At 41.7% G+C, this 16,500-nt stretch overlaps 1 protein-coding gene across 2 annotated transcripts in view; it reads right to left on the bottom strand.

Moving 5' to 3' along the window:
- Positions 1–16,474, bottom strand: part of LOC115136139 (uncharacterized) — a 35,345-nt gene extending 18,871 nt beyond the window's left edge. Inside the window, exons 1-6 of one of the 2 annotated variants that reach the window (XM_065023931.1) lie at positions 16,331–16,474; positions 16,022–16,208; positions 1,266–1,545; positions 895–994; positions 631–716; positions 180–264 (exon numbers count right to left, since the gene is read on the bottom strand). In XM_065023931.1, the coding sequence (XP_064880003.1) occupies positions 180–264; positions 631–716; positions 895–994; positions 1,266–1,545; positions 16,022–16,183 (713 nt within the window). In that variant the 5' untranslated portion in view covers positions 16,184–16,208; positions 16,331–16,474. Of the gene's footprint in view, positions 1–179; positions 265–630; positions 717–894; positions 995–1,265; positions 1,546–16,021; positions 16,209–16,330 lie in introns of those variants that run through there. The other variant, XM_065023930.1, reaches the window with a different exon arrangement.
- Positions 16,475–16,500: the final 26 nt, after the last annotated feature.

Genomic DNA, 16,500 nt, shown 5'->3' with positions numbered 1-16,500 from the left:
AGAACGACAGATTTGTACCTTGTCAGCTCGGGGATTCGAACTTGCAACCTTTTGGTTACTAGTCCAACGCTCTAACCACTAGGCTACCCTGCCTTTGTCTAACATCGCTCACTATATAAAAGTGGTACTGGTAAAAAATTATATATATATTTAAACTCACTAAAAAGCAACTTACTTACCCCACAGAACATAGAGTTATTGCAGACCAGTATAGTGACGTGGCATAAAACTCAAAATCTGTTACTCCTGTCAAATTGGTTGAGACTTCAAGAAAAAACATTGAATTCAATACATAACAATGACTCATTCATACATGCACCTACAATGATACATGTATTAACATCTTAGTGTTGTCAACATGTTTATTAACACCAATGATGGGATTACATCGTTGATCAACACTTATGAAACAAATCCCATCTCTGTTTCCAGTCATTAGAGAATGTTTTGCTCTACATCAGGGCTCTATGCTGACTCTTTTTTCCCTCCTAGATGAAAATTACAGGTTGCACAGCAAAATATTTAGGCGCATATGTGAGTAAAATGGTTGCACTGTAGAGCCCTGCTCTACATACATACAGTACCAAGCTAACTACCTCATTTTGCAAAGAAGAAAACTCTAAAACTTACACTCTGGCAACAGCTGTAACCAGTTCTCCTCTTTTGGACACTCCCTTGGATGGCCACCATGAGCAGCTATACACACCTGATTGTACCTAGTATGCAAAAATAAAGAAGATAATAAGGAATTCAACTTTAAAATGCAAGTATTTTATCTTCCATCTTGAGACTGAAGGAAAAACCATGTCAATGTCATAGTATTACTTGTAAAGGGGCCTTTGAATGGTGGGTGGTTTGAAGGGCCATGTAATTTTGACTAAAATACCAACTCACCAGGCACACGCAGAGACTTGAACACTGAGGACAACAATAGAAAAGGAATTCAGGACTGCAACATGTATCTTGTTGGTGTCAGGTTCTTTTCCAAAGGACGCTTAATTGAAACAATGAGACAGTATATACAGGTTAAGATTGGATTAATTTGCAGTTTTGGAAGAATTTTTACAATATAAATTAAGCTGTTTTTTTTTGCCACAGCAAATAGAATTCTATAATTTTATCTTGTTGTCATTATGTTAATCATTAACATGTACCATTATTCCTTTTTTTTTTACGTTAGGGCTTTAGGTGGTTTACAAATACAGTAGTGATTAATGTCATCACTATTGTACAATAAAACAATCAAATGAAATCAAGAAACTTACATATTATGTCAAACAGCCGTAAGACTCTTAGACATCGATTGATATGCATAAAATGCAATTCAGGCGAGGCATATCTCAGAGTCTCAAAGGGAAGAACAGCCAACAGGTCCATGATAAACCATGTTCGGAGATATTTTCTCTGCACTGGTTTAGAATCAATTATGACTACACCATTACTTTCATATCCAATGTAAAAGCGTGAGATGATGTTCAACAGGAAGATCACATCCAGGCAGTATCTTATCCCGACAACGACAGGGATAGCGGAGTTGAAGAACAGCTAAAAACAAAACAAAAAGGTTAGCTGGAGGGGGATCTGTCTCAGTGATTTTGAGCAGATAGACAGATCATCTGCAGAGATATAGCTCCCCATGCATTCGCCTAAGATTGTACTTTTCTATACCACATATCATATGGCTGTGTACAAAACCAAAATAATCTTATTTTAGCGCATATAAAAATCCGCCAATGGATGTTTTAACAAGGTGGTGCTTCTGAGTATGGCTGTGGGGGGACCCTCCTTTGGACTCAGAGATTTTTTGAACACATATAAATGCCATTTCCTGCAATCTAGTGCAAAAAACGGCCTTATATGGTATATAAAATTATAAAAATTATATACAGTGCATATATTTTTTTTTACAATCAATATTACCTTACATATATGCTTAGTTGCATTCAAAACAGCTTATAAAACAATTTCAGTGGAATGAATACTTGGTAGAACTGTAATACAGAAACCAGCTACCCATCTATATGTACACATAGTGCTGTATTGGTGTGTGTTCTCAGAAAAAAAAGTTATTTTACAGGAAATATTATAGAATTCCTATAATATACTCCAATATTCTATATGTGCAACTTATTATGGTATTTGGTTTGCTATAACATTTGATTTAAAGAGACTTGGAGGATTTGGGCATGCTTTTCTAGGTATCCTACCATAAGCCCTAACACACCTATTGATTCTCTAGTAGCGATGCTAATGCTGGATGTGAGGTAAGTAAATAAAGAAAACGAAACCGTATTTTTTGTCATTGTCTCTCAGGATGAATGGATGGATCACTTTTGTCGATAAAATTAAGTATATTAAAATACTGGGTGTACCGGCCCTTTAAATAGCAGTCGTTTTTACGACATAAATACCACAAACAAAAATGATATTTACTTAACATTTCTAAAAACGAAATGATACTATATTCAAATTATCGTAAATCAGCTTTTTAGTACTAGTGTGGGTTGTCCTTTGAAAAGAAAAGTTGCAGATTATTATTTAAGGGAAAAATATATATATTTTGGTTTGACAGAATATGCTAATTTACTGTAATTGTGCTAAAATATCAGTATTTCTTTATAATATTATATAAATGTCTAATAATGTTTTGATAAGAATTAAATTGATATTTTGCTGGAGAAATTTAACCACTCAAATTCATAGACAGCGCTATGGATGCAAGGACTGACAATCCATGACATCAAAATTCTAGTTTTAACCATGATGAGGCCACACAGGGTACTTTGTTTACAAATAGAGAAAAAAAACAAGCTATAACCTATTTTGGGTTCTGATGGGTTACGACAGTTAAACTAAGATAATGAGACATAAGTTATAGTCGTCAAGAATCAATGGGTACATATCATTAATTTTTTTTTAAGTCCAAAAATAGCTGTAGCAACTGCAGATTGCCCCTTTAAATCTGACTTTGTAGTGTTGTAGCACAGCACTTGCCCTGATCACTAGCTACCGTTATTCTAGCTAGCTTACACACAAGGTAATATTGAGCCCCACAGTGGACGGGTCATAAAATACCCATAAAACCTAACGGTCAAACACGGAAATAGTTCCAATAGTTTTTTCACCATTAATTTTGTCCTTTGTCGGATTTTAGAAAGTGTTTCGTGTAGGCTTACCCTTACGTGATGTTTTGATAACTGTGTAAATCTCTCTCGGACAAGGTGACTTACCGTATATATATATATATATATATATATATATATACATACACTGAACAAAAATATAAACACAACATGTAAAGTGTTGGTCCCATGTCTCATGAGCTGAAATAAAAGATCACAGAAATTTTCCATACGCACAAAAAGCATATTTCTCTCAAATTTTGTGCACCCATTTGTTTACATCCGTTAGTGAGCATTTCTTCATTGCCAAGATAGTCCACCCACCTGATAGGAGTGGAATATCAAAAGCTGATTAAACAGCATGATCATTACACAGGTACACTTTTTTTCTGGGGACAATAAAAGGCCACTCTAAAACGTGCAATTTTGTCACACAACACTATGCCACAGATATCTCAAGTTTTGAGGGATGGTGCAATTGGCATGCCAACAGCAGGAATGTCCACCAGAGATGTTGCCAGAGAACTGAATGTTAATTTCTCTATCATAAGCCGCTTCCAACGTCATTTTAGAGAATTTGACATGATAAGTCCAACTGGCCTCACAACCGCAGACCACGTGTAATCACTCCAGCCCAGGACCTCCACATGCGGCTTCTTCACCTGCGGGATCGTCTGAGACCAGACATCCAGCCAGCTGATGACAATAAAGAGTATTTATGTCTGTCATATGGCCCTTTTGTGGGGAAAAACTAATTGGCTGGGCCTGGCTCCCAAGTGGGTGGGCCTATGCCCTCCGAGGACCGCCCATGGATCCGCCCCTTATATGAACTGTAACTCAGTAAAATCATTGAAATTGTTGCATGTTGCATTTATATTTTTGTTCAGTATATATTAGCATAAAAATAGACATCATGTAAGACGACGAATCCTGCACGTCACCTCTAGCTGACACCTTACCTCTGACACCTTTACTGTCAGCTAGCTAGCTACTAGCTACCTTGACTCCCTTTCTAGGGAGTTTTTCCTAGCCACCGTGCTTCTACACCTGCATTGCTTGCTGTTGGGGGTTTTAGGCTGGGTATTCTGTACAGCACTTTGAGATATCAGTTGATGTAAGAAGGGCAAAAATGAAATATTTATTGAACACTAATGTACAGTCCCATATTTTTTTTTGGCATTTGGTCTTGTCTCGTACTGTGGTAGACACATATGTATAAATGTGCCATGAATACTAGGTACGTTTTCTGCAAAGAAGCTATATAGCTAGCTTGCTACCTACCTACATGATATTAGCGACACCCTTATTTTACCAGATCCTCCTCTCCATTAGCCGGTGGAGGTCGTTATTTAATCCCTTATAATTTCTGGTAACTATATGAACCAGGTGAAATCTATTTCAATTCATGGTGTCAGAACACACCACTGTATTAAAGAAATTCAGAACTTACTTGTTGACATGTTCTGTTGCAGATTCAATGCCGGATTAACCCATTGTAGAATGTATCCAAAATCATGAATAAATTAAGCATATTTATTTGACAGGAATGCACTTAGTCTCCCATCAATCAAGTCAAACACCTGCACTCCAACAATTACATTGTTTTAAAGAAATCAAAATAGTAAACAATGCATACATATGACTTTTAGACATAACATATAAACATCTGAATTTAAGTATTCATTCAATGATTTATTAATCAATACCACAAACCTGTGACATTGATGAGCACCATATGAACTGTTATAACTATCCAATAGCGCACAGATTCTTCTGCTTTTCCAGTTTAAGAATTAGACGAGAACAAATAAGAAATGAGAAACACATTTAACAGACTGAAAACAAGGAAGCCATGCCTAAACTCAGCTATATCAACACCCTTCTGGTCAATGTAACAGGTCCAGGAAGCCATGCCTAAACTCAGCTATATCAACACCCTTCTGGTCAATGTAACAGGTCCAGGAAGCCATGCCTAAACTCAGCTATATCAACACCCTTCTGGTCAATGTAACAGGTCCAGGAAGCCATGCCTAAACTCAGCTATATCAACACCCTTCTGGTCAATGTAACAGGTCCAGGAAGCCATGCCTAAACTCAGCTATATCAACACCCTTCTGGTCAGTCAATGTAACAGGTCCAGGAAGCCATGCCTAAACTCAGCTATATCAACACCCTTCTGGTCAATGTAACAGGTCCAGGAAGCCATGCCTAAACTCAGCTATATCAACACCCTTCTGGTCAATGTAACAGGTCCAGGAAGCCATGCCTAAACTCAGCTATATCAACACCCTTCTGGTCAATGTAACAGGTCCAGGAAGCCATGCCTAAACTCAGCTATATCAACACCCTTCTGGTCAATGTAACAGGTCCAGGAAGCCATGCCTAAACTCAGCTATATCAACACCCTTCTGGTCAATGTAACAGGTCCAGGAAGCCATGCCTAAACTCAGCTATATCAAACACCCTTCTGGTCAATGTAACAGGTCCAGGAAGCCATGCCTAAACTCAGCTATATCAACACCCTTCTGGTCAATGTAACAGGTCCAGGAAGCCATGCCTAAACTCAGCTATATCAACACCCTTCTGGTCAATGTAACAGGTCCAGGAAGCCATGCCTAAACTCAGCTATATCAACACCCTTCTGGTCAGTCAATGTAACAGGTCCAGGAAGCCATGCCTAAACTCAGCTATATCAACACCCTTCTGGTCAATGTAACAGGTCCAGGAAGCCATGCCTAAACTCAGCTATATCAACACCCTTCTTCTGGTGCCTAAACTCAGCTATCAACACCCTGGTCAATGTAACAGGTCCAGGAAGCCATGCCTAAACTCAGCTATATCAACACCCTTCTGGTCAATGTAACAGGTCCAGGAAGCCATGCCTAAACTCAGCTATATCAACACCCTTCTGGTCAATGTAACAGGTCCAGGAAGCCATGCCTAAACTCAGCTATATCAACACCCTTCTGGTCAATTTAACAGGTCAAGGAAGCCATGCCTAAACTCAGCTATATCAACACCCTTCTGGTCAATGTAACAGGTCCAGGAAGCCATGCCTAAACTCAGCTATATCAACACCCTTCTGGTCAATGTAACAGGTTCAGGAAGCCATGCCTAAACTCAGCTATATCAACACCCTTCTGGTCAATGTAACAGGTTCAGGAAGCCATGCCTAAACTCAGCTATATCAACACCCTTCTGGTCAATGTAACAGGTCCAGGAAGCCATGCCTAAACTCAGCTATATCAACACCCTTCTGGTCAATTTAACAGGTCCATGTTGCTGCTGTTAATTGTGAGCAGCACATTTTCCACTGCATTCATGCATTCAGTCTGAACCCCAGAATAAGCAGGACATCGTTACACAGGTGAGAAAAAGGTAGCAAAAACAGTACACCGCAACACTTAAAATTGTTAGTGAGTCTAGATGTTATCAAATCAGGAGAAGAACAAGTGAAGGAAGCAGCATAGGCAAAAGGTAGGGTAGGTTTATAGTGTCTGAAGTTAAGGGACCATAGGGCATAAGAGGCATAGTGTCGAATAAGAGGCAGATAGAGATGGTTGGTCATGGAATAAAAAATAAAATAGGGTGCTGGTGTGCTTTCTGCACCCCTTTTAGGTCAGTGTCACAAATATCCAGCCCATGTCCAGTCATACTCGGGGTCCAGGCGTGTCCCTTGACGTTAGTCCGTCTGTTGCAGCATTCAAATCGTGGTCATCGTGTGTCTGTGAGTCACAACATTAACAATTATGATTGATCACAGCATTTCCACAAATTGAGCCATAGACAATACAACTTAAGCATTGAGGACAGCATTTTGTTGACAACATGGTGGTTTACAATGTCTACTGTGTGTGAATGATGAAAGAATGTTACTTACTCAAAGTGCTGCTTGAATATCTTCTGGTCTGCATCTATAAAGGTCAAGTACAAAATGGAGGAAGTAAATTATCTATGGCTTAGATTTGAAATCAAAGTAGACAAAAATGACAAACTAAGCAATACGATGGAACAAACTACTACACATATGAAAGATTGTACCACACAGGCCAGTACAATAGCCTACACATGGAGAGGAACCTACAGTACCAACCAATACTAATCACCTGACAGACAGGGCAGGTGTGGACCAGTGCTGCCATGGCTGCAGTCTTCTGGTTCGCAGCTGCTCCCTTCTTCTTAACAGCCGCCGCCATGGAATCAGTCAACAAGTTCAACTTGAGAGTGGAGCATGAGTTATATATCAAACATTATCAAGAATGCCTAGCCCTAGCTTCACCATATAAGTTAGCTAGCTAGATAACTAGCAAGCTATAATGTTGGTTTATAAAAGCCAAAGAAAGTTAAACTTGTTTTTATTAATTTCTCATGCATTTAAATGGCTGGACAAATAGACGGTTTATGTAGCTATCTAGCCAAGCTAATGTTGCTAACTTGCTAACCATGAGCTAGCTAGCTAGATAACAGACATTTTCAATTTAAAAATCGCCCAAGACAGTTAACAGAATTGTCAATTTAAACAACTTGAACCAATTTAATAATTACAAAATGTAGCTAACATTGGATAGTTAATCCAGATATTCTTACCTTTGCCTCGATTTGGCAGTCTCATCCTGATCTTCATGGCACTGGTCAGTGACATGAAGCTTGAGACAGGCATTTGTAGTTCTGTATGATAGCCACATTAGCAGCTAATTAGCATTTCATTTTGGGGTGGGTAAATACAGGGGATTATGTTGATAATAAAAGTCACCTTGTCCGAGAGAGATTTACACGCTTATCAAAACTTCACGCCTGGGTAAGCCTACACAAAACAGAGCACTTATTCGAAGTGTTTCTAAAAATCCACTAGGGATAAAATGAATGGTTGAAAAACGATTGGAACCACTTTCGTGTTTGACCACTAGGTTTTTATCATGACTCGTACTGTGGTAGACTTAAATGAAGGATACGTATATACCCACAGTTATGTTGCCTATTGGATCACTCCAATATGGTATCCTTCCGTGCGGCAGGATACATTCCAAGTAAGGATTTCAGATTAGTTCCATGTACTGGGTAGTGCTGAGGCTGACCCCCTTAAATAGCTGCCACCGCACTACTTCCACCTCGTGTCTTTTTACGTAGATCACAGACAAAGAGGATTGGATTGATCCAATAGTGCACATAACCGTGGTTACATACGTAACCTTCGTTATGTAGCACTATATTGGATCACGCCAATATGGTATCACAATACCAGATTCATTCGTGAACTAGGTAAGGCCCAGACAGAGAGCAAAGTCCCGTAGGCCTGAGCTCAGGGCAGTTATAGTTGCAGTGTCCCTCCGTCCCCAATCAGTGAAGCGGAGGCAACAACCAGCACAGCCATCCCCACCTCATTGGCAGGAGCAACATTGACTAGATAGTACCTAGAAAAGGTGCTAGACGATGCCCAACTGGCCAAGGTGCAAATGTCACTGAGAGGAACTCCTCGGAGCAGGGCCCACGATGTAGCTATTCCTCTAGTAGAATGCGCCCCTACAGAAGAGGTCAGAGGCTGTTGGCCAGCCGATATGCTGTAGTAATAGTTTCCACAATCCAATGTGAGAGTCTCTGTATCGATAGCAAACAAAAAGCCAATCAGACTGCTGTATTGCCTGTGTCTGTGTAATGGCGCCCTGACCGGGCACAGCACACTTGGAGAAAAACACCATCTACCATCAACCTACCGAAGCACAGCTCAGAGTAAATATTTATTGCATTTTCCAATTTTGTATTGCTGATTCAACTTGTTAGCCAGGGTTCGTGAAGATAACCAAGAATTTACAACTTTCAGATGAGACTGAATTAAGGTGACGATTGACTGCTATCAAAATGATGTGGACAATTTGGGATTTTAAGAAACAAACATGCATGTGAATAATTATCTTCTCAATGAGACATTAAATAAGAACAATACAATCATAGCAATTTCAAATGAACATTGAAATGAAAACCCTTATTGACTGCTATTGATGTAAAGTATTACTAGGTCTTTAAGAGTTTATTCGGAAGATAACAGCTCTATAAATATTATTTTGTGGTGCCCCGACTCTCTAGTTAATTACATTTACATCAATCAGGTAATATTAATTACGGAGAAAGGATTTTATAGAATAGCATGTCATAGCACTTAATCCGGCATAGACAAAGACACGACACACTCACAGAAGTTACAAAAGAATAAAGACATTTCAAATGTCATTATGTTTGTATACAGTGTTTTAACAATGTGCAAATGGTTACAGTACAAAAGGGAAAATAAATAAACAGAAATATGGGTTGTATTTACAATGGTGTTTGTTCTTCACTGGTTGCCCTTTTCTTGTCAGGTCAGGTCACAGGTTACAAATCTTGCTGCTGTGATGGCACTGGTGGCCCATCACGATGACCCTGTCTAGCGTAGCTGTGATCAGGGGAAATGGCTTCGTTGCCGACCAATCGTGAGTGAGCACCACCTGAGGGTGTCCAAGAGCATGTCCACTGCATTGTTCAGGACCCCGGGGATATGTGCTGCTTGCAGTAATGCCAAGCAGTTCTGCGCCCATGGCAAGAGCTCCCGAGCCATTGGACCAGGAAATGCTGTCCTACCAGGTTGGGCTGGAACTGTTGGAGAGCTAGGTGAACCACCCTGAGCTCCAACACATTGAATTGTTGACCACTCCATGGCGTGCTCCAGTGTACGCCATTCCTATGAACATGGCACCCCAACCCATCAAAGAGCGTCAGGGCACATCAGCTCTCTGCGGAGAACTCTGATCGGGAAGGAGCGGGATAGCGAACACAGACACATCACCAACAGTTGACTGTGTCTGTGTTGTTTTGGATGCCGGCCATCACTGAAGTGGCCTGATGGAGAATGCCTAGTGGAACCAACAGTGAAGCCACCATCAGTAGACAAAGTGCCAACATTTACTCAACACCGACATGGCTCGTCCAAGCTAGAAACGGTTGAGGTAGGATAGGATTTGGTTGCCCTCATGAAAGTCGAGTCTAAGGACATCTCGAGGTAGATCACCTTCTGTGAGGGGGTCAGGTGACTTTTCTCCTCATTTACAGTGAGGCCCAGAACTCTAATGTGGTTCAAGAGGGTCCTCGTGTCCGTTGTGGCCTGTTCCCTGGATGGGGCAAACTATGCAATCGTCCAGGTAAGGCAGTTACTCATCCAGTAGAATGTGCCACCAAAGGCAAAAGACGGCAGGGCAGCCGAAATGCTGCGGTAACTAGAGGTCGACCGATTAATTGGAATGGCAGATTAATTAGGGCCGATTTCAAGTTTTCATAACAATCGGAAATCTGTATTTTTGGGCGCCAATTTTTTTTTTATACCTGTATTTAATCTTTATTTAACTAGGCAAGTCAGTTAAGAACACATTCTTATTTTCAATGACGGCCGAGGAACGGTTGGTTAACTGCCTCGTTCAGGGGCAGAAAGACCGATTTTCACCTTGTCAGCTCGGGGGATTCAATCTTGCAACCTTACAGTTAACTAGTCCAACGCAATAACGACCTGCCTCTCTCTCTCGTTGCACTCCACAAGGAGACTGACTGCCTGTTACGCAAATGCAGGAAGCCAAGGTAAGTTGCTAGCTAGCATTAAACTTATCTTAGAAAAAACAAATCAATCAATCATAATCACTAGTTAACTACACATGGTTGATGATATTACTAGATATTATCTAGCGTGTCCTGTGTTGCATATAATCTGACTGAGCATACAAGTATCTAAGTATCTGACTGAGCGGTGGTAGGCAGAAGCAGGCGCGTAAACATTCATTCAAACAGCACTGTTGTGCGTTTTGCCAGCAGCTCTTCATTGTGCGTGATGTGTGACCGAAGTGAAATGGCTGGCTATTTAGCACGCGCTAATAGCGTTTCAAACTTCACTCACTCTGAGCCTTGGGGTGGTTGTTTCCCTTGCTCTGCATGGGTAAAGCTGCTTCAATGTGGTGGCTGTTGTCGTTGTGTTGCTGGTTCGAGCCCAGGGAGGAGCGAGGAGAGGAAGCTATACTGTTACACTGGCAATACTAAAGTGCCTATAAGAACATCCAATAGTCAAAGGTTAATGAAATACAAATGGTAAAGAGGGAAATAGTCCTATAATAACCACAACCTAAAACTTCTTACCTGGGAATATTGAAGACTCATGTTAAAAGGAACCATCAGCTTTCATATGTTCTCATGCTCTGAGCAAGGAACTGAAATGTTAGCTTTCTTACATAGCACATATTGCACTTTTATATTCTTCTCCAACACTTTGTTTTTGCATCATTTAAACCAAATGTTTCATTATCTACTTGAGGCTAAATTGATTTAATTGATGTATTATATTAAAGTTAAAATAAGTGTTAATTCAGTATTGTTGTAATTGTCATTATTAGAAATACATATATATATATATATATTTATTTTATTTTATTGTCCGATTAATCGGTATCGGCTTTTTTGGTCCTCCAATAATGGGTAGACCTCTAGCGGTAACAGTGTCCATAACGCAATGTGAGAGCCCAGTTGGATAGGCTGTGGCCCAGAACTCTTTCACCATAGTAAAAGAAAACTGATAAAACGTTCATATTGGGTCTGTCTGCGAAAAGTAAGTGTCCATTGCCCCAGCCGTGCACAACAAACTGAGGGAAGCCCTTAGTTCACCCGCAACAGAAAGAGGGGCATATGTGGACAATTGTAATGGCCGATTAACATGTCTGTCAGACAGAACCCTTGGCCAAAATGACGGGTTAGGATGTAGGTTGAAACACTTCATCTGAACTCATTTGGAAACATTCAGTCAACCAGGGCTTCAACACCAGAAGACCGAGACATTAAAAGGCACCAGAACTATAGCCGTGGCCGGCATCAGAATTATCCGGGTATCCTGGAAGGACATTGACCTCATCCCGTCAGTTGAGGATGCCTGGTCATTCTTTAAAAGTAACTTCCTCACCATTTTAGATAAGCATGCTCCGTTCAAAAAATGCAGAACCAAGAACAGATACAGCCCTTGGTTCACTCCAGACCTGACTGCCCTCGACCAGCACAAAAACATCCTGTGGCGGACTGCAATAGCATCGAATAGCCCCCGTGATATGCAACTGTTCAGGGAAGTCAGGAACCAATACACGCAGTCAGTCAGGAAAGCTAAGGCCAGCTTCTTCAGGCAGAAGTTTGCATCCTGTAGCTCCAACTCCAAAAAGTTCTGGGACACTGTGAAGTCCATGGAGAACAAGAGCACCTCCTCCCAGCTGCCCACTGCACTGAGGCTAGGTAACACGGTCTCCACCGATAAATCCACGATTATCGAAAGCTTCAATAAGCACTTCTCAACGGCTGGCCATGCCTTCCGCCTGGCTACTCCAACCTCGGCCAACAGCTCCGCCCCCCGCAGCTCCTCGCCCAAGCCTCTCCAGGTTCTCCTTTACCCAAATCCAGATAGCAGATGTTCTGAAAGAGCTGCAAAACCTAGACCCGTACAAATCAGCTGGGCTTGACAATCTGGACCCTCTATTTCTGAAACTATCTGCCGCCATTGTCGCAACCCCTATTACCAGCCTGTTCAACCTCTCTTTCATATCGTCTGAGATCCCCAAGGATTGAAAGCTGCCGCAGTCATCCCCCTCTTCAAGGGGAGACACCCTGGACCCAAACTGCTATAGACCTATATCCATCCTGCCCTGCCTATCTAAGGTCTTCGAAAGCCAAGTCAACAAACAGGTCACTGACCATCTCGAATCCCACCGTACCTTCTCCGCTGTGCAATCTGGTTTCCGAGCCGGTCACGGGTGCACCTCAGCCACGCTCAAGGTACTAAACGATATCATTACCGCCATCGATAAAAGACAGTACTGTGCAGCCGTCTTCATCGACCTCGCCAAGGCTTTCGACTCTGTCAATCACCATATTCTTATCGGCAGACTCAATAGCCTCGGTTTCTCGGATGACTGCCTTGCCTGGTTCACCAATTACTTTGCAGACAGAGTTCAGTGTGTCAAATCGGAGGGCATGCTGTCCGGTCCTCTGGCAGTCTCTATGGGGTGCCACAGGGTTCAATTCTCGGGCCGACTCTTTTCTCTGTATATATCAATGATGTTGCTCTTGCTGCGGGCGATTCCCTGATCCACCTCTACGCAGACGACACCATTCTATATACTTTCGGCCCGTCATTGGACACTGTGCTATCTAACCTCAAACGAGCTTCAATGCCATACAGCACTCCTTCCGTGGCCTCCAACTGCTCTTAAACGCGAGTAAAACCAAATGCATGCTTTTCAACCGATCGCTGCCTGCACCCGCATGCCCGACTAGCATCACCACCCTGGATGGTTCCGACCTTGAATATGTGGACATCTATAAGTACCTAGGTGTCTGGCTAGACTGCAAACTCTCCTTCCAGACTCACATCAAACATCTCCAATCGAAAATCAAATCAAGAGTCGGCTTTCTATTCCGCAACAAAGCCTCCTTCACTCACGCCGCCAAGCTTACCCTAGTAAAACTGACTATCCTACCGATCCTCGATTTCGGCGATGTCATCTACAAAATGGCTTCCAACACTCTACTCAGCAAACTGGATGCAGTCTATCATAGTGCCGTCCGTTTTGTCACCAAAGCACCTTATACCACCCACCACTGCGACTTGTATGCTCTAGTCGGCTGGCCCTCGCTACATATTCGTCGCCAGACCCACTGGCTCCAGGTCATCTACAAGTCCATGCTAGGTAAAGCTCCGCCTTATCTCAGTTCACTGGTCACGATGGCAACACCCATCCGTAGCACGCGCTCCAGCAGGTGTATCTCACTGATCATCCCTAAAGCCAACACCTCATTTGGCCGCCTTTCGTTCCAGTACTCTGCTGCCTGTGACTGGAACGAACTGCAAAATCGCTGAAGTTGGAGACTTTTATCTCCTCACCAACTTCAAACATCAGCTATCCGAGCAGCTAACCGATCGCTGCAGCTGTACATAGTCTATTGGTAAATAGCCCACCCATTTTCACCTACCTCATTCCCATACTGTTTTTATACTGTTTTTTTATTTTTTTATTTATTTACTTTTCTGCTCTTTTGCACACCAATATCTCTACCTGTACATGACCATCTGATCATTTATCACCCCAGTGTTAATCTGCAAAATTGTATTATTCGCCTACCTCCTCATGCCTTTTGCACACATTGTATATAGACTGCCCATTTTTTTTCCTACTGTGTTATTGACTTGTTAATTGTTTATTCCATGTGTAACTCTGTGTTGTCTGTTCACACTGCTATGCTTTATCTTGGCCAGGTCGCAGTTGCAAATGAGAACTTGTTCTCAACTAGCCTACCTGGTTAAATAAAGGTGAAATAAAAAATTAAAAAAATATTTAAAAAAATTAGAGTTTGTAGCCTTCCATTACTGTGTTCAGTACCCATGGGGACTCCACTTGCCGCTCTCAGTTTGGCCTTTGGGCCTGTGAGAATCTGCCAATGCCAGCGACAAGCACCCCAGGATGACTGCCGACTGTCACCGTTCTTAGACACAGTCCACTGCCTGTGGGCAGGGACACCTTGCATTTCTCAACGTCGAAACGCCATACTGGAAATTGACATTTCTCTCTGTGTGAAGAAACGGGTAGTGTATACCCTGCAGTGTAACAGAAACATATGGCAACCCCAGCTACACACTGCATATGACCAGTAGTGTCATCTAGCTGTTATGTGAGTTTCTAAGGGAAACTAGGATAGTTACTATCTGTACTGTAAAGTAGTGTAAGAGTACTATAGCTCAATCAATCAATGTATTTATAGTCATTTTTACATCAGCCGATGTCACGAAGTGCTGTACAGAAACTCAGCCTAAAACCCCAAACAGCAAGCAATGCAGAAAAAGAAGCATGGTGGATAGAAAACAACTCCCTAGAAAGGCTTGAACCTAAGAAGAACCCTAGAGAAGAACCAGGCTCTGAGGGGTGGCAAGTCCTCTCATAGATGACCAGCAGGATCAGATAATAATAGCTAACCCAGATATACACTGAAACAGTGTAATAGATATGAGCTGTGAGTTTCCAAGTGAAACTAGCTAGCATAGTCACTGTATGTACTGTAAAGTAGTGTAACAGAAAAACTATTGCTCACCAACCCAGCTACACACTACACACGGTGTGAAAAACAGAAGTGTAATAGAGCTGTAATGTGAGTTAATGGAAACTACTATAGTTACGTATAGTAGTTTCCATAGATACGTCTGTACAGAAAAAAACATAGTAAACCCAGCTACACACTGTGCAATGCCGCAGTGTATATATCTGAACAGGAGTTACTGTCTGTACTGTAAAGTAGTGCAACAGAACTATAGTACACACAGCTACACACAAACCCTTAGTATAATACAGCTGAGATGTGAGTTTCCAAGGGAACAGTGAACAGACAAGTCACACAGACAACCCCTCAGCGCCCGCAGTACTGGCCGACAAAACAGAGTATCGCCAAGGTTTGTACACTGTCACGAGTAATAAAAACAGGGACAAAACCCAAACGAGATAGCTGGCATGAGCCAAACCGAGTGTGGGGGGCAGCAGAGCACCCTGATGGAGAGGCTGGCTAGCTAGCTAGCTGCTCCATGCGGGCATACTTGTGCGTTTGTACACTCTTAACATAAAGCTCTTACTAAGCAAATACTCTCTGGGATAAACTGGAAAAATGAAGGAGGTGGAAGTATTTAAGGGGTTCAGCCGCAGCACTACCCCGTACACTGGACTGATCTGAAATCCTTACTCACTCTAAATGTGTCCTGTCGCGCGGAAGGATACCATATTGGAGTGATCCAAGATAACAGTAGTGCTGCATACTGACAACATAGCTACAGAAATATTTCACAAGGAAGAACATAGCTAACGTTTGCCTACCTCAAATAAAGACACTGTCACAGCCACCAACGATGTTAGGGCGATGAATAAATTCCATATTCGTACAATGTTCTGTTTCGGAGAAATTATGTTGACCTCATTTTTTTTCAAAACAGTTGTCGGGCATTCCTCCTTGATATTGTACATTTCCTCGAACCCCATTGTCAAGGGACGGTTGGTATGGTATCTGTAAAAATCCGCCAGAAAAAAAACAGGATTTATCCATCTGTTTTTACTAACGTTAGCTAGTTAGCTAAATTAGTTCGACTACATTAGTTAAAGAAAGCTATCTTCATCATAAAAACGTACCAGATGTTGAATTCAAGACATTTTCGTTTGTATCTTCTATATAACTACCGTTTCTTCAATGTTTCTCTGAAAAAAATAGGGTAAATTGTAGAGAAAAAAATCCGTTGGCGATGCTCTCCTCGCTATTCCAAACAGTCGTTTGAGCGCGCGACTAAGGCTTTTTGAAATGT

The sequence above is a fragment of the Oncorhynchus nerka genome, linkage group LG10, assembly GCF_034236695.1.
Source record: "Oncorhynchus nerka isolate Pitt River linkage group LG10, Oner_Uvic_2.0, whole genome shotgun sequence".
Taxonomy (NCBI): Eukaryota; Metazoa; Chordata; class Actinopteri; order Salmoniformes; family Salmonidae; genus Oncorhynchus; species Oncorhynchus nerka.
The sequence above is the reverse complement of the archived record's forward strand: the minus strand, read 5'-3'. Positions and strand labels throughout refer to the sequence as shown.